Source organism: Rhinopithecus roxellana, chromosome 9 (genome assembly GCF_007565055.1).
Source record: "Rhinopithecus roxellana isolate Shanxi Qingling chromosome 9, ASM756505v1, whole genome shotgun sequence".
Classification (NCBI taxonomy): Eukaryota; Metazoa; Chordata; class Mammalia; order Primates; family Cercopithecidae; genus Rhinopithecus; species Rhinopithecus roxellana.
The window spans coordinates 50,620,379-50,643,127 of NC_044557.1; the positions used below are offsets into that span (position 1 = coordinate 50,620,379).

The 22,749-nt window shown below is 36.7% G+C and overlaps 1 protein-coding gene across 2 annotated transcripts in view; it reads left to right on the top strand.

Moving 5' to 3' along the window:
- Positions 1-22,749, top strand: part of CNBD1 (cyclic nucleotide binding domain containing 1) — a 581,166-nt gene that overhangs the window by 36,106 nt on the left and 522,311 nt on the right. For both annotated transcript variants that reach the window (XM_030937987.1, XM_030937986.1), the window contains exon 3: positions 1,640-1,753. In XM_030937987.1, coding sequence (XP_030793847.1) covers positions 1,640-1,753 — 114 coding nt within the window. The remainder of the gene's footprint in view (positions 1-1,639; positions 1,754-22,749) is intronic.

Sequence of the window (22,749 nt, forward strand, 5' to 3'; positions counted from 1 at the left end):
CCTCAGCATCTTTTTGGGAACAAAATGGATAGGAGTATCTAGTTAATATAGTCAAGTAAGATACATATACATTTCTTAGAAGAGTGCCTGGCACATAGCAAGAACTAACGTGTTTTATTAATTGGGGGGTAGAATATCCCAGAAGTTAAAACAATAGGTTTTGGAGTAAATTTAGTTTTCATTTGTATCCTGTATCCTCCACTTCTTAGTTATATGAATTAGGCAAACTATTAAGGTTGCAGTTTCTTTTTGTGCAGAAGGGTCAATAAAGTAACTCAAATAAAACATATTGTCAGGTTATATAAATGTGCAATAATACAAAACAATGTAAAAGATCTTAGTACAATGATTGAAATATAACAAGTATCCAGTGAAAAACAGGTAGATGTGTAAAATAGATGATTGTAGAATGTGAGTTCCAAACAAAAAAAAATTTTTTTCTGGGAAGCCTCCAATAAATCAGTGGTCAGATTTTAGAAAGGTTTAATGCTTGGTGAATGTATCTATACCCTGTGAGAAAATGAATAAAAATGCCTAATATAGAAAATCACATCATATTGTGTTGTTTGAATCAATTAAGTTACATTAAATAAGATTTTTAAAGTGTGTAGAATTTGTCTTGTGTAAAGCATCAATATGGTGTTTTAGGAACATATCCAGAGAAGAAAAAGCTGTTATAAATATTTTAGAATGTGTCATTATTATTTACAATAAAAATGAAAAAGACTTTTTAAAAAGCCTTCTCTTGAGGATTTTTATGTTCATTGTCATGCGGCAACTATTGGCTAAGATGTTTGTCAATGTTAAATTTGAAGTATGAGAATTTTTTATACTTATTGAAATAAGCTCTCAAGATGAATGTTTAGCATTTTTAAAAAAATTGACAAACTTTTCATGGTGTTGTCAATTTAAAATGGAATGTGGTGGATTTTCCAGAAACAAATATCATTACCTAACATTTAATGACAATTTGCTATTCTCTGGATCTTGCTTATTGGCATTTTTGGTATTTGCCATGGATCAAGCTGTAGCCGCATATAACAGTCATCCTGAGGAATATATTTAAAAAAGAGAAGCCCACCCAGGGCTCTACTGTTGGAGTTTATGATTATCAATAAATGGATCAGAAATTTTTACTTACAAAAAGCATCTTAGGTAATTTCAGTGATCTGAATTTGGAAAATGCTGATCTTTTGTTGTAACACATCTTTACTCTAGACCTAAAAAATACTGCATGAGATTTTACTACAAGATGGCAACGATTCAGATAAATATTCTCTCTAGTAATGTAGATGTAAACTATTTTAAATAATTTTAGGGGGATTTTAATTCTGTAGTACATTATATAAAACTTTAATCAATTATAGAAATATGAGTTTTAAGAAGACAACTTCAAAAATTAAATTTTTGACGTTGACATTATCATATATTATCATACATTTTGTATTTCTTAAAATGTTTCTCACTGAGATTTGGATATTTTTAAAGCACAAAATATTGATATTTTATAGTTTTGTTTGTTGCTTCTTAGACTAAATATTCAGTATAGAATTGATACGTATATATTGAGTTAAAAATCTTTCTCTTGGAAGCTGTTATCCTATGACACTTACAATTTAATTTCTCTCTTCTTTTTAAGCCGGAGTATAAGCAATACCTTATCACCTCACAATACATTTATGAAGCAATATCCTAAAGTATTCCTGCATCAAAAAACCAGACTTCCTAAACTTTTCAAACAGGAGGAACAAAGGTAATGATACCTTCTTTTGAAAGCAAGGTTGATGAGTGTGTATGAGTGTGCTTGTGCTCACATAAGTGGAACTCCAAACTGAAAATATTTGACCAGTTTCCAGCCCTCTACACTAGGGAGCAGCCAAGGAAATAGAAATTAGTTTGTAAGGGTAAAATCATTTTTTGTTCAGCAAAAATATGTGTCCACTGCTAAGGATCATATTTATTTAAACTTTTTGTCAAAGAATTGTTGCCTTTTACTAATGAATAGCAGTTTTTACGAAAGGGATTAAAATATTCTACAAGGTTTCATGAGAAACTTCCCAATGGAAAGGATTAGAGTGTTTGTGGGTGGAGGGTATTCGGAGGTGTGTCGTGTATCAAGGTATAAATGACAAAGTCGTGGGGCACTAAAAGGCATTTGTGAAGCCTTTTTTACTTGGCTTCTGCTTCTAGGTGGACCTGTATTTAGATGTGCTTTATGTATTTTTAAAGTCAAAGAATGAGATTACTTAAGGGTGTTGCAGAAGGTGTAACTGCCCTCTCAGTAAAGGATGAAGATAGATTTCCAGATCACATTGTGATGCAGCTCCTCTCAAATTGTCCCTGGGCCCAGTGGAACTGTAAGGTTCTTATATCAGTGCAGTACCAGATCTAGAAAGGCATTCTCACTTCTCTTTGTTGTTCCTTAAGTATCTTACAGCGGATATGGAAACCTCCTACCCCATACTATCCAAGTAGAGTTGACCTCTTCACATCCTTGGCTACTCCACTGCCATACTCCCTAATAACTTGTATTGCCATATCTGTAAGACTGTATTTTGCTTGTGTGTTTACTAGTCAATATTTTTATTTCTAATATTTAACAGAGGGACTGACCCATAATTGTGAGTAGTAGGTATGTGTTGCCCCATGGGCAAACTGCTTACTGGCTGTGTAAGGGAGTTGATCAAGAATATGTTTTCATTTATTTATATCAACAATACAAATGTAAAAATTCAAACAAAATTATTGTAACAAATATGTTTCCAGGGGTTGGAAGATATCATCATGAGAGACATAGATCTATTTCATTATCCCATACCTTTCTTTTCTTTATAGCCATAGGGCAGTATTATGTAAAACATATCATATTAGTTGACTGGGAAAAATCTCTGGGAGATGGAGTTACTCTGCCTTTTCAAGAACAATTCTGTTAAATTAATAAAATCTTATAAAAACAGAAATTCAAATGTAACTTTTTCAAACACTGTATCTGTCACATAGATTAAACTACATCCCTAGATAGTAAGCCTGCCTGGAATGATCACACAATGCTTATACTGTGATTTATCAAATTAACATCACTCTAGAAATAGCTAATAAAAATATTTTGTACTTTTTGATTCCAAGTATACTCAATTTCTATTCTATATTCTAATCTTGTTGATTAGAAAGAGACCTGTAAATGTAGCTCTGTCTATAGAATAAGGGACCAAGAGCTTTTATAGATAGCTGATATGTTCATCTTGCCCCCATATTTATTCATTAATCTACCAGCAGTGATCTGCTTCTTTAGTTAAAACATTAAACTTTGAGAGGACTACAGGGAGGCACCCAGTGGCTGTCAACATACTTGGTAATGAAATACCATCTTCATATTTTTAAGAAAAGAGACAGACCCCAAATGTGTTTTAACAGTGAAAGTGTGGTTTAAATGTGAAAATAAAGAGTGGACTGCCAAATACACAAGAACTAGGAAGATACAGTATACTAATTAAGATTTGTTTAAGTGTCTGAAAAGCCAATAAAATTAGCTTAAGAATCAAGGGGAATTTTAAGAATCACACTTTAGAAATGTTTTGCTGTAGAGCTAACTTCACCATTAAATGATGACATCGGGACTCAGTTTTCTCTGTATCTCTGCCTCCTCTTTGCTGGGTTGATTTCATCTTCACATATCATGTAATAGGTCTGAGAAGACCACATTCATTTATCCTATTATTCAGGTGAGAATGGAGGTGTTCTGAAACAGGCCCAGCAGGAGATTCATTGAAATCTCTAATTAAATTATATCATATCCCTGGATTGTCACTGTGCTGAATTTGCCAATCTTGAATTTCATGTCCACCTGAAGAGTGGGAAATATTGTTAACTCTATATGAAGCGCATGGGATAAGATTAGAAGAGAAAAAGTGGAAGCTCAGAAGAAAATTAGGGGCTGGGCGTGGTGGCTCACACTTGTAATCCCAGCACTTTGGTAGGCCAAGGCAGGCAGATCACCTGAGGTTGGGAGTTTGAGACCATCCTGGCCAACATGGTCAAACCCTGCCTCTATTAAAATACAAAAAATTAGCCAGGCATAGTGGTGCACACCTGTAATCCCAGTTACTTGGGAGGCTGAGGCAGGGGAATCGCTTGAACCTGGGGGGAGGAGGTTGTAGTGAGCCAAGATTGTACCACTGCACTCCAGCCTGGAGACAGAGCATGACTCTATAAAAAAAGCAAATAAAAAAACCCCAAAAAACAAAACAAAACGAAACAAAAACACAACTTAAATTGAATTAAATAGAATATCCTAAAATATATTAAGAAAATTGTGAATTTTCTTCTAAGCTTAGTATACATGGGTCCCTCATTCAGTGTGATATATCTATAGATGCCCTGATGATGGAAACTGAGCTTAGGTAAATCCAAGAATCTTTTAAAGGAATAAAACTGATGAGGAAACTTGCAAGTTAGCAGACACTAAATACCTACACTGTCAACATTTACACTATTACAATTATTCATCAATAATATTTACCTATTATCATTGTCATATTTAACACTATAATTCATTTAACACAAATATTATGTGATAGCTACAACAGCAAATAAGGCACCTGCCTGGCTGTGGGTAGCTGGTGATGCCAGGTCATTTAGTAAATATTGAAGGAAGACAGCCATGTTCAAGGAGATTAGGAGAAATGCTACATAGAAACATTAAGTCCATGTGGAGCAAGGCACACAAATGAAAATAAGCAGAAGACCTGGCTGAGACATTGAGAAACAATTCTATTTGAACAAAACTTGAAGAATAGGATAAGAAGAGGAAGTACTGCTATTTTATTCATGGATTTATAAGAAGGTAAATTTTTGGCATATTCACATATGTAGGAAATCAAATAGAGAGGAAGCTGTGTTGTTTTAAAAAGAACACTCAGTTTTGACCCAAAAGACTTGGTTTTGTGTCTTTGTTTCACTCAACAGCAGAAACATGACTTTGAAGAAAGAAGTCTGTTAACTCACACTCAGTTTTTACTCAGAAAAGGAGAACAGACAATATTGATCCCCTACTTCAGAGTTATGCATTGAAAACACTTTTAAATTGTACTCGTTTTCATTATTATCATGCACTATTGATGGCAATGATGTTTTATGTACATTATACCATCTGTCAAGAAATCTACCGTTTTTCAAATAGATTAAACAACAGCAACAAAAAGATGGAAACTTCACTTTATATAAAGTACCAGTATGTTTAAAGGGGGCTGTGAAATGAAATGATTTCCATATTCCAATGGCTAGATGAAATGAACAATGTTGCGATTATCATCCTAAGAATTCTATTTTTTTTTTTTTTTTTTTTTGAGAGGGAGTCTTGCCCTGTTGCCCAGGCAGGAGTGCAGTGGCCGGATCTCGGCTCACTGCAACTTCTGCCTCCCAGGTTCAAGTAATTCTCCAGCCTCAGTCTCCCAGGACTACAGGCTCCCACCACCACGCCCAGCTAATTTTTGTATTTTTAGTAGAGACGAGATTTCACCATGCTGGCCAGGACCATCTGGATCTCTTGACCTCGTGATCTGCCCACCTTGGCCTCTCAAAGTGCTGGGATTACAGGCGTGAGCCACAGCGCAGGGCCAATAATTCTTTTTGATGATACTGTACAATAATTGACTTACCTGTTCCCAATAAACATAATGGTCGTCTTTTTTAAACAATAACAACAACAAAATGTGAATTGCCATTTTGAGCCATCTTAACTCATTACAGAAAGATGGAGCATAATCTCAGATTTACATCTATATCTTATATTTAGAATACATAATTATAAATGTACTAATTTAAAAAAAATGCTAGGGAGTCCTTTTGCTTTCAACCTATTCTATGCTTATTTTAGAACTGTCTTTTTCACAAAAATTATAACTTTACTGTTTTGATATTTTCATTTACTTTTTAATGACAGTTTTGGAAGTATTGTAGAACTAGATGGTTTCCTGAGAATAGTGCCGTTAAAGTGAATTTAGTAAATAGTTTACATTTTTTAAATGTAATTGTAACTTTCTACACTTGAAAAATTCCTAAATAAATATTGCAGTGATTTTTACCCAGAATATGTAAACTACAGCTCAATCTGTTTGCCTTTGAACATTTACTCAAATTTATACTCTCCAAACTGTATTCTCAGTACTATGATGAGAAATATTTTTAAAATCTGAGAACCCTGGCTTAAGATAGAAAGTCATGATGTTTGTGATTTAAATACATAGAAGAGAAACATTCTGGCGTCAAGAAATCTTCCGATTTTGTGTTAAATTGGACAGTATAACCACCCTTTTCTATATTGACATTCAACTCTTTTATTAATTTATCCAATTATTTAGCAAGTAGCTATTATATAGCAGGCACTGTGCTAGTGTAGAGTAAGATGAATATGGTCCTTGCTCCTCTAGAGTTTATGAGTCAGATCTTCTCAAGGGAGATAGCCTTAAGCAATAATCCTGCTAATAATTATTTAAGCACAATTTATCTTCATGAATTCATCTTTCAGTTTTTAGATTAGATCATGAATTAGTCCAGACTTTTAATTGTAATAGAAATTTTAAAAAGTTGCCTATTGATTCACCTAACCTACTGAAGGATGGGAAAAGCCAGCCTTAGAGAAAAGGGTTACAAGATCTGGAGTGCTTGTCAGACTCTCTACTTCTCATCCCTGCTCATATTTGTAGATTATCCCAGTTCTCTCTTGGTGATTGTGACCTTTCTCTGTGTGGCGGGGAACATGGTTACCAGGAGCTTTGAACTTGTAACACCTCTAACACTGGAGAGAAAAAGGAATTTTTTTCAGCCAGAATAATCCTGAAAAAGGATTGAGATTGGCTGCCCAGTGGCATAGAACCTGTTAGCAAAAGAAATGGGGGAGGGGGAGCATCCTGCACAAAGAAGATAGCCACTGTAAACAATGACTGCTTTCCTAGGTGTAAGATACATTAATACGTAGAGTCACAGTGATTTAAAAAATTGCTACATTGTTTACTTCAATAAATTTAATATCTACCCTTTAAGCAATAAGAAAAGACCTAGATTTTTAATCAATGTGTGTTTAGGTCAGTTTATGTCAGGAGTGAAAAAGAAATGAAGTGGTCTCATTGTCTGGGATAATACCCAAGGTTTGTTGTTCCACGGCCACAGAAAACTAGGACGTGGACACAAGAGAGTGAGGTTAAGAGCAGAGGTTTAATAGACAAAAGAAAGGGAAAAGTTCTCTCCTGCAGAGAGAAGGGGTCTCAAGTGGGTCTTCTGGTCCCCAGTAATGTGCAGGAGGTTTTATAGATGAGCTTGAGGAGGTGGTGGTTGATTTACATAGGCCACAAAAAATTGGTCAGACCAGGTATGCCATTTGCATAGCTCAAAGAACTGGTTAGGATTAGGTGTGTTGTTTGCATAGCCCAGGAAGAAGCTGGCTACCTCACCCTAATCTTTTATTATGCAGAAGGGTTCTCTACCTCACCATGTTGCCTGCTTTTCTGCTGTACATGTGGTGACAAAGAAAAGGGAAGATGAAGCCTCCATGTTGAACATACTTGGTTTCCAGTAGCCCTTTTCTATTGGCACAGCTGTTGGCATTCACCCTGCAAGCTTTTAGCTTGCTTATCTATTTTTGCAGCTGGATTTTTCAGGCTGCTCTTTGTTAGAAAAGAAATTATTTGGGGACTGCTTTTTGTTAAAAGGCGAGCCTTGCCGAGGACTCCTTCACCCTCACTATCTGCCTTAATAATTTATTTTTAGCTCCTATATCAAAAGTTTAAGGAAACGTTTGTAATTGAGGAAACAAATAATAAGCATCCAAAGAATTATGGAAACCTTTGTTAAAAATATATTTATTCAAAATGTGACTTTTTATTGATACATAATAGATGTATGTATTTTTGGACATGTGATATTTTGATAAGTTTATATTATGTATAATCATCAAATCATGGTAGTTGAAATATTTATTATCTTAAACATTTATCTATGCTGGGAACGTTTGAATTATTCTCTACTAGCTATTTTGAAATATACAATAGATTATTGTTTACTGTAGTTGCAAAGAAAGAAGTGATATTATCCTTGTTCATAAATGACATGAGCTTGTATTTAGAAAACCTTAAAGATTCCACCAAAAACTTTTAGAAATGATAAAATAATTCAGTAAATTGCAGGATACAACAGCAACATAAAAAATCAGTAGCATTTATATATGCCAACAGCAAACAATCTGGAAAAGAAATCAAGAAAGCAATCCCATTTACAATATACACAAAAATTGTAAAATACTTACAAAAAAATTTAACCAAAGAACTTAAAGGTCTCTACAAGGAAAACTGTAAATTTTAATGCTGATGAAAAAATTAAAGAGGACACAAAAAAGTAAGAAGATATTCCATGCCCCGGACTGGAAGAATAATATTATTAAAATGTCAATATTATGCAAAACGTGACATTTTTACGGGGGTGGAAATTGAAGTATTTACAAAGAAGGCTGCTCACTTGTTATACTTTTATTTGACTTTTATAAAAATGTTACCAGATTTTGACCATTTTAGTTCCAGAAGGGGTTAGTCAGCACTAAAATATGAAAAAAATTTTAAAAATTCTGATTAACTTTAACAATGTATAGTATTTGTATTAGATTGATAGATATTAGGCAAAATGTTTATGAATGAGGGGTACATTTTTCTAGAAGGTGTAGAACAAAAATAATGTGGCAGAAGCTAAGGGGAAACCAATGATGTATTTGAATTATTAGCTATAATATTTCTTCCAATATGCAGTCATGCACTGCATGCATTTCAGTCAACAATGGATCACATATACCATGGTGGTCCCATAAAATTAAAATGAGACTGAAAAATTACCTATCACTCAGGGACTTCATAGCTGCCTGTAATGTCATACTTTAACATATTACTTATGTTTTTATGATGATGTTGATGTAAACAAATCTATTGTGCTACCAGTTATATAAAAACATAGCATATACAATTATGTATAGTACATAATACTTGATAATGATGATAAATGACTATGTTATTGATTATGTATTTACTATAACTTTTATTGTGATTTTAGAGTGTATTTATTCTATTTATATATAAAAAAAGGTTAATTGTAAAACAACCTCAGGCAGTCCCTTCAGGAGGGATTCCAGAAGAAGGCATTGTTATCATAGGAAATGACAGCTCCGTGTGTGTTATTGTCCCTGAAGACCTTCCAGGGGGACAAGACATGGGTGTGGAAGACAGTGATATCGATGATCCTGACCCTATATAGGCCTAGGCTAATGTTTGTAATTGTGTATTTGTAACCAAAAAAGAAGTTTAAAAAGTAAAAATAAAAATAAAAAATTGTAAAAATAGAAAAATGCTATAGGATAAAGATAGAAACAAAGAATGTATTTTTGTACAGCTGTACCATGTGTTTGTGTTTTAAGCTAACTGTTGTTGCAAGAGTAAAGACATTAAAAACAATGAAAAATCTTATAAAGTCAAAATGTTACCATAATCAAAGGGTAATTTATTATTGAAGAAAGAAAAATATTTTACAAGTAAATTCAGTATAGCCTAAGTACACAGTGTGTATAAAGTCTATATGTATGTACAATAATGTCCTACTCACTCACTGACTCACCCAAAGCAACTTCCAGTCCTGGAGGCTCCATTCAAGGGAAGTGCCCTCTACAGGTATACCATTTTACATCTTTAATCCTGTATTTTAATTTAACTCTACCTTTTTTGTGTTTGGATATGCTTACATACATAAATACTTACCATTGTATTACAATTTGCTTATAATATTTGGTACAGTAACATGTTGTACAGGTTTGTAGCCTGGAAGTCATAGGCTATACCATATTAGCTTTGGTGTGTAGCAGGATATACCATTTATGTTTGGTTATGCACACTCTATGATGTTTACCCAATGACAGAATTTCCAAATGATACATTTCTCAGAAAGTATCTCTATCATTAATCAACATATGACTGTATTCAGATTACTCAATTAATCAAAATGAAAGCTAATTTTGAAGAAAATGTTAAACTAAAAGTCAGATATATAATATTAAGTGAAGAAGTTTCTTCTTATAAAGAGTTCAAATGAATAAAAATGAAAAAAACTTGGATGATATCTAACTAATCTACACTTTCCTTAAGCTATATACGTCACAAAATCAATATTATTTTATCTAAAGTGCACTCTCAGAAAAAAGAGCAGAATAGTTGATTCATATGAATTGAATGCTTGAGCAAATGTATCAAATGGAATAGTAAAGAAGAAAGATGCTTAACTCAAAATGGCACATGTCTAGTATAGAAAAAAGATTATAATTATAGCCGTCCAATGGGTTCTACTTGCCTGTTGACCAGATAGAGCTGATTTATCAAGGCAGGGAAATTGCAGTAGAGAGTTTACTTCATGCAGAGCCACCTGAACAGGGAACTAGAGTTTTATTATTACTCAAATCAGTTTCTCAGAGAATTTGGGGGCTAGGGTTTCTCAAAGGTAGTTTGGGGGAAGGGTTATGGGTGGTTAGGAAATTAGTGCTTGCTACTTATTAATTGTGGGTGCAACCATAGGAATGTGGGAAATGGTCCTCCTGCGTGCTGAATGGCTTCTGGGTGGGGCCATAGGAGCAGTTGGTGGGTCCTGGTAGAGCCATAGTGTCATTAGACATGCAAAAAGCCTGAAAAGACATATCAAAAAGCCAATTTTAGATTCTACAATAATGATGTTAACCTTCAGGTATAATTGGAGAAGTTGCATGTCTTGTGATCTCCAGCATAATGGCTGGCAATTGTTTATGTCTACACCTTAGCTGAATTCAGGCTCCTCTATCCTCCTAGGCTTGTGGTCTTCCATTAGCTTTACAAATGCAGTTGAGTTTTGGGGGAGGGCTATTATCATTTAAACTATAAGCTAAATATCTCCCAAAGGTAGCTTGTCCCATGCCCAGGGACAATTAAGGGCAGCTTGAAAGTCAAAGGCAAGATGAGGGTTGGCCAGATCAAACCTCCTTCGTTGCCATAATTTTCTCATTGTTATAAATTTTGCAGTGGTGGTTTCATAATGATATATTCATATACAATTAACTTTCCAGACAAGATGTATAAGAACTCTTTGGAAATTCAGATGAGTACTAGAATCCAGCTAATAATTAAGAGTACATTAGAGTGAATGTGCATTGCCTTGACATATAGTGTCTATGTTGCCACTCAGTAACTGTATGACTTTGGAGAAGTCAGTCTATCTGGACATTAGTTACCTTATATCTAAAATAAAATGCTCAGGTAGATGACAGTCAGTTCTCCTTTTAGCTCTATTAATCTAAGGTTCCATTTTCTAGTTGATGTTACAGATACTGTAGGGAGATAAATATATGTTATGAAGATAATATTTTTGTATTAACTTTTGATATATATTCCCTTATGACTGTTTCCTTCCTTGTATCCCATCTGCCATCATGGTCTCAGAGAATAGAGCAGGAAAAATATTACTTTAAGTAAGAGGAAGATATAAAATGGAGGTGTTACTGGTGGCAAATTTGTCCGGGTCTGCAGCAACCTCAATGCTTGTCTCCTTAGGAGAGAGAATTTAACTAAGGGGCATAAGGCAGAAGGAGAGACTGAGGCAAGTTTTAGAGCGGGAGTGAAAGTTTATTAAAAAGTTTCAGAGCAGGAATGAAAAGACATAAAGTACACCTAGAAGAGGTCCAAGTGGGCAACAGGAGAGATCAAGTGTGCTGTTTGACCTTTGACTTGAGGTTTAATACGCTGGCATACTTCTGGGGTCTTGTATTCCTTCTCCCCTGGTTCCTCCCTTGGGGTGGGCTGTCTGCATCCACAGTGGCCTGCTGACACTTGAGAGGTGAGCATGAACAGTGTGTTTACTAGAGTTGTATGCATGCTCACTTGAGGTTTCCCTTACCAGTTGAATGTCCCTAGAAGGTCCTGTTAAACTCTGCCATTTTACCTCATAATGTGTATGTGTAAGTCCACTTCACCCAATTACTGGAATCTTATTAGAAAACTGCTGATTACTAGTTTCAGGTGTTTTCTGTCATTTGGGAGCCTGCCTTTCTCTGGTGCTGGGCTGCGACCATTATTATGTTATTTTTTTTTTTAAATGGAGTCTCACTCTGTCACCCAAGCTGGAGTGCCGTGGTGCAAACTTGGCTCACTGCAACCTCTGCTTCCTGGGTTCAAGCCATTCTCCTGCCTCATCCTCCTGAGTAGCTGGGATTACAGGCACCCACCACCATGCCCAGCTAACTTTATTTATTTATTTATTTGTTTAGAGACAAGGTCTCACTCTGTCACCCAGGCTGGAGTACAGTGGCACAATCTTGGCTCACTGCACCCTCCACCTCCTGGGTTGTAGCGATTCTCATGCCCCAGCCTCTCAAGTAGCTGGGACTACAGGCACGCACCACCATGCCCAGATGATTGTTTTTGTATTTTTAGTAGAGACAGGGTTTCACCATGTTGGCAAGACTGGTCTTGAACTCCTGACCTTAAGTGGTCCACCTGTCTTGGCCTCCGAAAATGCTGGAATTACAGGTGTGAGCTACCATGCCCAGCCCCAATAACAATTTTAGAGAGATAGTTAACAACTGCCTATCACCTGATAGTTACCTGGCATTCTTGGGTTGGGGAGGGTCTCCTGCCCTGTTCATGCCTTACTAGCTACCTACTGGAACAGAGGCATATAGGAAAGAAGAGAGCTATAGAGATAAAGTGAGATAAACTAAAGAATTGCTTATCTTTATCCACTCCCGTCCTTGGTATGAATCTTTACAGTCAGGAGTGTAGAATATCTAGATAGTTGGGCCAGAGGTGGTGGCTCATGCCTGTAATCCTAGCACTTTGGGAGGCCAAGTCAGGCAGATCACGAGGTCAAGAGACCACAACCAGCCTGGCCAACAGGGTGAAACCCCGTCTCTACTAAAAAAATATAAAAATTAGCTGGGCATGGTGGCACGCACCTGTAGTCCCAGCTACTCAGGAAGTTGATGCAGGAGGATCTCTTGAACCTGGGAGGTGGAGGTTGCAGTGAGCCAAGATCGTGCCACCGTACTTCAACCTGGTGACAGAGCGAGACTCTGTTTCAAAAAAGAAAAAAGAAAGACTATCTAGATAGTTATTGAGGAAGGTGTATCTTCTAGGACAATGATAATCAGCTTGAACTATACATTAGTATCACCTTAAGAGTTTTGAAAAATACTAATGCCAGATATGTCCACTGACATTATGTAAATTGGAGTCCCTGGCTTCAGGCTAGGACCTTAGTAATTAAAACATAACTTGTAGTTGATTTTTGAAAATTACTGCTGTACAGGAAGACCTAAATTGGGCTCAACAGAACATTCAACAGGAAGAGAGAATAGTACAGAACTGGTGGAGACAGATGTCTTGTGATCTACCTCAAGTTAGTGCCATTAGATCCCCATGGTCTGTGTCTAGCATGCAGGGAGGGGGTCCAGAATTTCCCATGAACACTGGTAAGAGTAGAATGACTTGCCAGTAGGACTGATGGGTGGTAGGACTCTGGGGAGGGGAAAACCAAGCTGCTGAGTCAGGAATCTGATGACATGAGGGGAAGATAGTTAAGAGTGGATGCAGAAGCAGAAAAAGCCAGTCATTCCTAAGTGAATACCAATCCAGAGCCAACCTGCTGGCCACTCTGCAACAGGAACATGATGATGATCAGCTGATAGCTTCCTCTCCCCAACCACAATCGTGTAAACAATCCAACCCACCCCCAACACACACCCAAATCAAGTCCAAAAAAAAATATGAAATTGACAGAAAATTGTTAAAATAACCTTATTTACCTGACAGAAACAAAGTTCTTCTAATTATACTTTTTCAAATTAATGAGACTGAGATACCATAAAATGGTATTGGAGGAAGAGGATTTGTCAGCTCATGAGAAAGGTTTAGATTCTTTATAGAAAATAAACTTTTTCTTTGTACATCTTAGCATTTAAGTAAATTTTCAATACCACTAATCTATTTAGCTATTAAAATATTTATTTAAACTATATTCATATAAAGGGGAATCATAATAAAATGCCTTTTAAATATGAGAAGTTGCAGAGGATCCTGTCTCTTTAAAACATGCAATCCTAATTACCCACCTCTCAGGATATATGACGGTTGTAGCATATTCAGCATGGATTCTGTCATGACTTAAAAAAAAATTATTTGTAAACATGCTTTCTTAAAGAGGCATCATACACTCTTCTTTTAGTGAATAGAAGTGTCTGATAGAAAAACACTTGTGTAAGTAAACCTTTAGAATATGTTATTAGAACATGTTTCTTTCCTCACTGGTTCATATTACACAGGTTTACATATGCTGCTACAAAAGGTAAGTATAAGCGTGCTGATATGATTTGGTTCTGTCCCCACCCAAATCTCATCTTGAATTGTAGCTCCCACAATTCCCATGTGTTGTGGGGAGGACCTGGTGGGAGATTATTGAATCATGGGAGCCATTTCCCCCATACTGTTCTCATGGTAATGAATAAGTCTCATGAGATCTGATGGTTTTATAAGGGGTTTCCCCTTTTGCTTGGCTCTAATTCTCTCGTGTGCTGCCACATAAGACAAGCCTTTTGCCTTCTGCCATGATTGTGAGGCCTTCCCAGTCACATGGAACTGTGAGTCCATCAAATCTCTTCTTATTTATAAATTACCCAGTCTTGGGTATATCTTTATCAGCAGTGTGAAAACGAACTATTAGACATGTTTTCTTTCTTTAAAAAAAAAAAAAAAAGATTTAGGGAGTAAAAGTGCAATTTTGTGCAGTCATAACCCAATTAGTGTACATTGTACCTATTAAGTAGTTTCTTTTTCCTAGCCCCAACGTTCTGAGTCTCCAGTGACTATTATTTCACTCTATGTTCATGTGAACGCATTATTTAGCTTCCACTTGCAGGAAATGTGGTATTTGATTTTCTGTTTCTGAAAATATCATTTTTTTTTTTTTAAAAAGAGAAAGGCAATTGGAACTTTAATTATGCCCCTATAAAATGAAATGTCATGAATCAACAAGACTGAAAAATAAACAATCCTCTCAGGCCCTCAGCAGTTAACTCTAACTGTAGAAGACAAAACAATGTAAACAAAGAAATACACACAGGATTCATTCACATTGGGATCCAGAAATATATATTGTGGATGATAGTGGCATACACACTCCTTATGGTGCTAAAAGGAAATCTTTAGACAAATTAAATATGTAACAGTTTATTTGAGCAAAGACTGATTCATGAATCAGGCAGTACTCAAAACTAGAAGAGGTTTGGAGAATTCCAACTAGCCATGTGAGCAGTGAGTTCATATAGGCCAAACAAGGGAGCAAAGTATAGAAATTACCTGACTGACCAGTAAGATATCTGCCTTATTTGCAAATGGTGTGATAAAACATCTGCTCTATTTGAGCAGGATTCAATCAGTTGACTACCTGTGATTGGCTGAAGCTTAGCTGTTTGTGATTGGCTAAAATCCAGCTATTTGTTACAAAACATATACTCCTGAGTTGGGTTTCTGTTTGTTTACATACTAAGTTAAGTTGTGGTTTGTTGATTAGGAACTCAAAGTACTGAGACAGCCTCAGGCTAGTGGCCTTCTGCTTGTTTAATTTAACAATGGGAATTTATTATTAAAAGGTAATTATTAACTGTTTACAGAGGTAGAATTACTAGGCAGTCAATGACAGAAAGCTGACTTTGCTGTCAAAGTGACTTTCAATAAACTTCAGATTAGTGTTCTTCAAACTTTAATATGTGCACAGATCTCTTGGGGAGGTTATTAAAATGCAGATTCCAATTCAGAGGGTCTTGAGTGTGGCCTGAGATTCTGTATTTCTAACAAGCTACCAGTTGATGCTAATGCTGCTAGTTCATGGACCACAATTTGAACAGCAAGCTTACTATTTCATGTGTTTCTTCTTCTTTGAGAAAGTGAAAAAAAGAATCCCTAAACTGTAACTTTTCTATTGGGAAAAGTTTCTACTGGGAGAATTTAGCCCACATTTTAAAGTATGAATTCATTCATCTAGGGGCTTATTTCAATTAGATAAACTACAACGCTGTGTATGGTCTTTGGTCATAATATACTTGATTTATTAAATTTAGCAACCAATCGCATGTTGCACTTAATGTGCACAGCATGCCTGTTTGGAATTTTTTGGGTATATTTTAATTTAGGATCTTTTAATGAAGTCCAACCAGTATCTATTATCTTAAAAAGTTCCATTTTAATTAGGTACTAAATCAGATAAGAAAAAGAGAGAAAGAGGTAGCTTGCTAAGTTTAGGAGTTGCCAGGCTTATAACTTATCCAGGTAATGGTAGTATTTTATAAAATCATTTTCTCTTAGTTTGTGTTATGTAACTTACAGTAATTTGGAAGGCAGCTATGGTCACCACTATACCACCAACACACAACTTAATAATTTGAACAGGGGAGAGCACAATAATTTTGGTTGGCACTAGCCCCAGGACTCCACTGGCTACTCTCTAATATGCCAAAGGCAGCCTGGCCCAAGGAGGTCTGTTGGGAATGTTTCTCATGGACTCAGAATGTTTCTCATGGTTGGTATACTCAGTCAGTCAAATTGCCAGTCACACCAAAAGCTGTCAAAGTATGTTTTATGCAAAGAATTGATACATAAGTTTGAATTTTAGATTCTAAAGAGGCTAGGATATACCAGCTGCTTGAATTAAAGAATTTTACTGAGAATTTTACTTCTAAATCTAAAAGCAGTAAACATGTAGCTTTAATCTGGGTTAAAATGATGAAGGGCTTCTCTGTAATACTCATTTTTTTTCCCAAACACATTTTAAGACAATCATTGGTATAGTGTATGCATAGTCTAGATGGATTATAAATTCTCTCTAAATGTGTGAGAGCAGAAAATGTTCAAAAGTAAAGATGAATATTTGGAGATGAAGCAACTGAAAACCTAGAGCAAATGGATTCTGATAGACTTAAAAAAAAGGTCTCTGCAAAATTGCATTTTGAACTTGTGAATTCCTTTTGAGTTTTTGAGTTTTTGGACTTAATTTCTTTCTCTAGCATAGCTGAAATTACCCATATGATACAGCTACGTCTAAGTGTACTTATTTCATGCTAGTGTGGATCTGGCCTCAGATTAAATAATAAATGTTTGAACCATAGGCTATTTGAAAGTACGTATTTAACATTAGAATAAATGAAATTATTCTTGTTATGACTATAAAACCCATATTTTCTCTGAGTTCCAAAATCTGTTGAATGAGGTACTCTTGTTTTCTTTTTAAGTCAGTCCTATAGTTATTCTAGTGTACCAATTTATTATAAAAATAAAAATAAAACTTATACTATCTGAAAATAAACCTCACAATAATACTGTATTAGCCTGTTCTCACATTGCTAATAAAGACACAACTGAGACTAGGTAATTTTTAAAGCAAAGAGTTTCCATTGACTCACAGTTCCACATGGCTGAGGAGGCCTCATGATCATGGCAGATCAAGGGATGTCTTACATGGCAGGAGGCAAGAGAGAATGAGAGCAAAGTAAAAGGGGAAATGTCTTATAAAACCATCAGATCTCCTGACACTTATTCACTACCACAAGAACAGTAGGGGGGAAACTACCCCCGTGATTCAATTATCTCCCACCAGGTCGCTCCTACAACACATGGGAATTATGGGAGCTACAATTCAAGATGAGATTTGGGTGAGGATTCAGCCAAACTATGTCAAATAACTTGTCATTTGTTTATTCAGTTAGACAATATATACTGAGCACCAACTGTGTGCTAAGTGCAAGTCAGAGAGGACTTCTGTGCTCAGAGCTTCGTGGTGCTGACAGGGTCTGAGTAAAAGGTGGTAAGTGCAGTGCAGGGGTGTCAGAGGAAGGCTTCAGGGCAGGGGAGGTTGCATTGAGAGTGCTTACATTGAGGACAGATGGTGTACTGGAAGATCAGAGAAGCAGAGGAGGCTTTCTTGAGGAAGAAATGTTTAAGTTGAAGGATAAGAGTTGTCCAGAAGAAGAGAAAGATTATCTGAGGCAAAGAGAACCACATCTGATAATTCTTCACATTATTGATTATCTAAATGCTGTCGAAGCCATCTTAGCTGATACTCTAATTGCCCAAGTTGGTAGTTGTCACCAGAAACTTGTTGAGAAAATTTTTTTCAAAACCTTAAATGATCTCCCCCATGGGTGTCAAGATGGGAGTGATGGCTTGAGGTGGGAAAGGAGACAGAAAGGAAGAAAGTAAGAGAAAGAGAAGAAAGAGAAATAAAAAAGGCAAGGCAAGGGAGAAGTGGACATGCCAGGTCATAGGAGCAATAGTTGGAACTTTTGGAAGTTTTATGAAGGAAGAAGAAAGTTTATATTAATGGAAATCTAACATTGTCTCTGCCATGCTTTGGTCTTGTCCTTTGTATCCCAAATCAACCCCTCTACCATGACATAAAAGGAAAGCCTGGATGGCTTGGGGAATTATTGTAGCCAAGTGATGACAATTTGTACAAATTGGCTACACGCATAAGATTTGCTTGCAGTAAAGTAGAAAGTTACAAGAAAGTTTCAAGTCTGCGTTAAAAAAAAAATCCACTTATGATGATAACTGCCACTGAGTAATGGCAGATTATGCTAAAAGGAAGGTCCTTTTGTTTTATGCTTCCTTCCTGATTGCTTTGGTTTGAAGCATCTGGGTATAGGTGCCGAGAAGGGGTGAATTGCTCTGCCTGGTAAAGATGTTCTAATTTAGAGTTATGGAGCAACCAGGAATGAAGAAATTCAGAGACAAAGGGGACAGGAAAGAAGCAAGAGGAGCCAGGAAATGATTGAAGGAAGGTGTGCACGAAATAAGGAGAAACTACAATGCTGGGGATGGAGGTGAGGACATTTAAGAAAAGAAATAACTATTAATGTATTTCAAGTAGATTGTCATATGTGATACTGTTACCAGAAGGAGGGCCTTGAGAGTGAGTTGTCCAGGTCCTTGGCGTTTTTAACAAAGAATTGGACAAAACACACAAATAAGGTAACAAAGGAACAAAACACAGGAACAAAGCAGGGATTTAATTAAGGAAAGAAAACACTCCACAGGGTGGGAGTGGGCCCGAGCAAGCGGCTTAAAGGCCCAGTTACAAAGTTTTCTAAGTTTTAAGTACTCCTTTTGAAGTCCCTATCAGTTACCCTTGTCTCAATGAAGGTCTTGGTCTGTGGCTAATTAAAGGCTGAGGTGAATTGGAGTCCTATGCAGATGAAGGGATGGTCCCCGCTTGGCCCACAGCCATTCCAGGGCACCTTCCCTTTCTATCTGAGACGTGGTGGAAGGGAGGGTTGTAGGGAAAGTAGCCTTTGATCCTTACTACTCGGCGAGATACGGTTTTTCCCTTTGGTTTAGCTTTTGGAAATTGGTGTTAATTGGTCTTAGGGGCCCTGCCCCTAGACCCAGGTGTTTTCCTTTTGACCCAGCTTTGGGAAATCAGCACAAATTGCATTCAGATTCCCTACCCCCAGCCTTTGGTGTTTTCTCTTTTAAGAAGTCAGCACAAATAGGCCGTAGATTCCCTGCCTCCAGACCCTGTTCTCCTGCCTCAATGCAACATCTCTTAAGATATCCTCAGTATTTGGTAAGTTCTAATTTCAAGTGCTCTGCATGGTTGCTTTCATTTAGTTCAGTTTTGTTGAGAAAATGTTAGGAAAAATTGGATTCATTTCTGAAAATAAGCCATAGAATAAAGAGAGCATTTAAAGAAGAATCATAGAAGGAGAGGTGACATCCGAACAGAATCTTCTGGGGAACTGCTGAAATCTTAGGGAGAGCTTTACACTTTCATGGATTTCCATGGGACCGTATGAAGACCCTAAGGGACCAATGGGTCCCAGCTGGCATGACCATATGCAACGTAGGGAGAAAAGCCCAACTTTGATTTAAAAGGGGTATGTTCCATTCAATTCAATTCAAAAGGATATAGTTGAAAGTTTGGGGCATTTTTCAGGTTGTGTTACTATTGGTAGCAGGAAATGTACCTCCCTATGTCCTTACATTGGAGTTTCTATTTTCACAATTAGATGCCCCATTCATTACTTAGCACTATGGGACTAAAATCTGCTTGAGAAGGTTACAATGAAAGGAAAAAGAAATTCTGAAAATTCACAGGCCACATTTTCCGTTAAGTCTTGCTTGAGTGACGGTATACCTGAATGACTAGAATGAAATTTTCTCATTATTTCTCAATGATTAGTAATAATTGTAGGTAGAGAGCGTTTGAACCAAGACAAGTTGTCTGCAGAATGTGAAAATGGGGTTGAAAAAGGAGCTAGATGAGAGTCATCAAGATGAGGGTGTAGGAACTTCACAAACAGCTAATTTAGGAATGCTAAACAAAATCAAAGATCCATTAAAATTAGATAATGTAGATTTGTAATTATCCAGGTGTGTGACTAGTTCAGCAGTGTTCTGTGGGTGGAAAAAGTAGAGTGGTTAAAGCAGAAAATGGAAATGATTCATACCTGGGAGCTGAGACAGTGAAGACAATATTGTTTTTGCCTGACTTAGGAGTTCAACAAATGTTTCTTGAATTGAATTATAAATAGAAGGAATTTAGGCTATGAGTGAAGATGGAACATGATATTTGATGATTATTTTATAAATGCATATTAATATATTGCTATATATTAAAGCTTATCTTAAGGTATCCCAACTTTTTAATTTGCTTCTTTAATTTGAATTTGTACTTAGGAAGTAAATCTGTATAATAATCTCTGAATAAATTGACTTTCTTATATGTTTCTGTAGCTTCTATATATTCTGGAAAATGTATTGCTACTTTAGCCTAAAGAATACGTGTAAGTCCAACTGTTGATTTTTAGCTGCATATTTTTCTATTGCATTTTTGGAAATGGAAAGAGAAGACCTTGAGTTTGGCACAGACATTACTTTAGTAGAAATCAGGGAAATATTGCTTACCTCTCTCTAACCTTAAAATATTCTTTCTTATATTATAAGAGATGACAGGATTCCAATATTGACTGTCAAGAGTTTATGATGGAACTTGCCTTGGACTCCTCAATTTTAACTTTGGATATGTTTGGCAACATGTGGAACGAAGTCAGCACTCTTGGTTAGCACAAGATAAAGCCTGGAATTTGCCAACTTATATCCTGGAGTGAGAATTTACCCATAGTTATTTCCCTCGTTTGGTACTAGTGATAATTAAGCTAAGCTTAACAGATGGAGTTAACTTAGTGTACTTGGTGTACTGAATTTAATTAGTATTTTTATGAGTGAGGCTGACTTCAGTTTTTATTTTAAAAAATGATGGAAGAATCTTATAGCAAACATCTTAAGAAACAGTCTGTATATTATTCTGGCTCTAATTACTACCTAGTAAAATATATATGGGCTCACCAAAAAGTAAGTGTGTGTGTGTGTGTGTGTGTGTGTGTGTGTGTCTGTGTGTGATGATAGGACTGGGGGTAAAGGCAGTAAAGAAAGATTTTGGGAACTGATAAAGGAAAAAAGTTTGTAAGAGCTATAATACAAGAATATATGCACTTTGGGAGGCCAAGGTGGGTGGATCACTTGAGGTCATGAGTTTGTGACCAGCCTTGCTAACATGGTGAAACACCATCTCTACTGAAAATATTAAAAAAAATAAAAATAAAAAAGAATTAGCCAGGTGTGGTAGAGGGTGCCTGTAATCCTGTGTCTAGAGTTGGTTCCTGCTGATAGGGTCGTATTCTTGCTGACTTCAAGAATGGAGCTGCGGACCTTCACGATGAGTGTTACAGCTCTTAAAGATGGCATGGTAGTAAGGTTTATTGTGAAGAGTGAAAGGACAAAGCTTCCACAGGGTGGAAGGGAACCCGAGTGGGTTGCCACTGCTGGCTGGGGTGGCCAACTTTTATTCCCTTATTGTCCCCTCCCATGTTCCATTTCTGTCTTATTAGAGTGCACTTTTTTCATTCTTCCCCGTGATTGGCTACTTTTAGAATCCTGCTGATTGGTGCGTTTCACTGTGCGCTCATTGGTGCATTTTACAATCCTTTTGTAAGACAGGAAAGTTAACCAAGTCGCCACTTGACCCAGGAAGTCCAGCTGGCCTCACCTCTCAATCTCCCCTCTAAACAGGATGCCAACTACTGTTGGGAACTGGGTGATGACTATTCTAGCTACTTCCTGCTGGATAGAGGTTAAGAAGGGGCCCTGCAGTTGTAGTGTCCTCCAAAGGAGAACTCTCTAGGCCAAAGGGCCAGTGGGTTGGTCCAAGTATCCTCAGTGGAAGTTGTGAGTTGAGCTCATTTGGGGATCCACTTGTAAGACCATCTGTAGCTTGATGGCCTTGACCTGGAGGAAACAAATTTGACAAGGAGGTTAAAAATACAGGGCCTAAAGGTGAGTAATAGCAAGATGGCTGTCACGGGAGCTAGAAAGGGGAGAAGCCATGTCGCCCAACTCCAGAGGTTGCTATAAGAGTTTGAAAGGCATTGTCTGATTTCAGAAGCCTTTTCCTGTAAACACCGGGTGGTGTCTCATACTATCCCTGACTGATTGGTGTAAAAACAACACTCTTTCCCTAAGAAGGTGCAGAGTACTCCCCTCTCAGCAGTGAGGAAGTCCAGGCCCCAGCAGTCTTGGAGAGTCACCGCTGGCAAAGAGTCCACCTGGGATTGCAGAGTAAGGACAGACCCTGTCATTTCCCACAAACTGTCCGAGA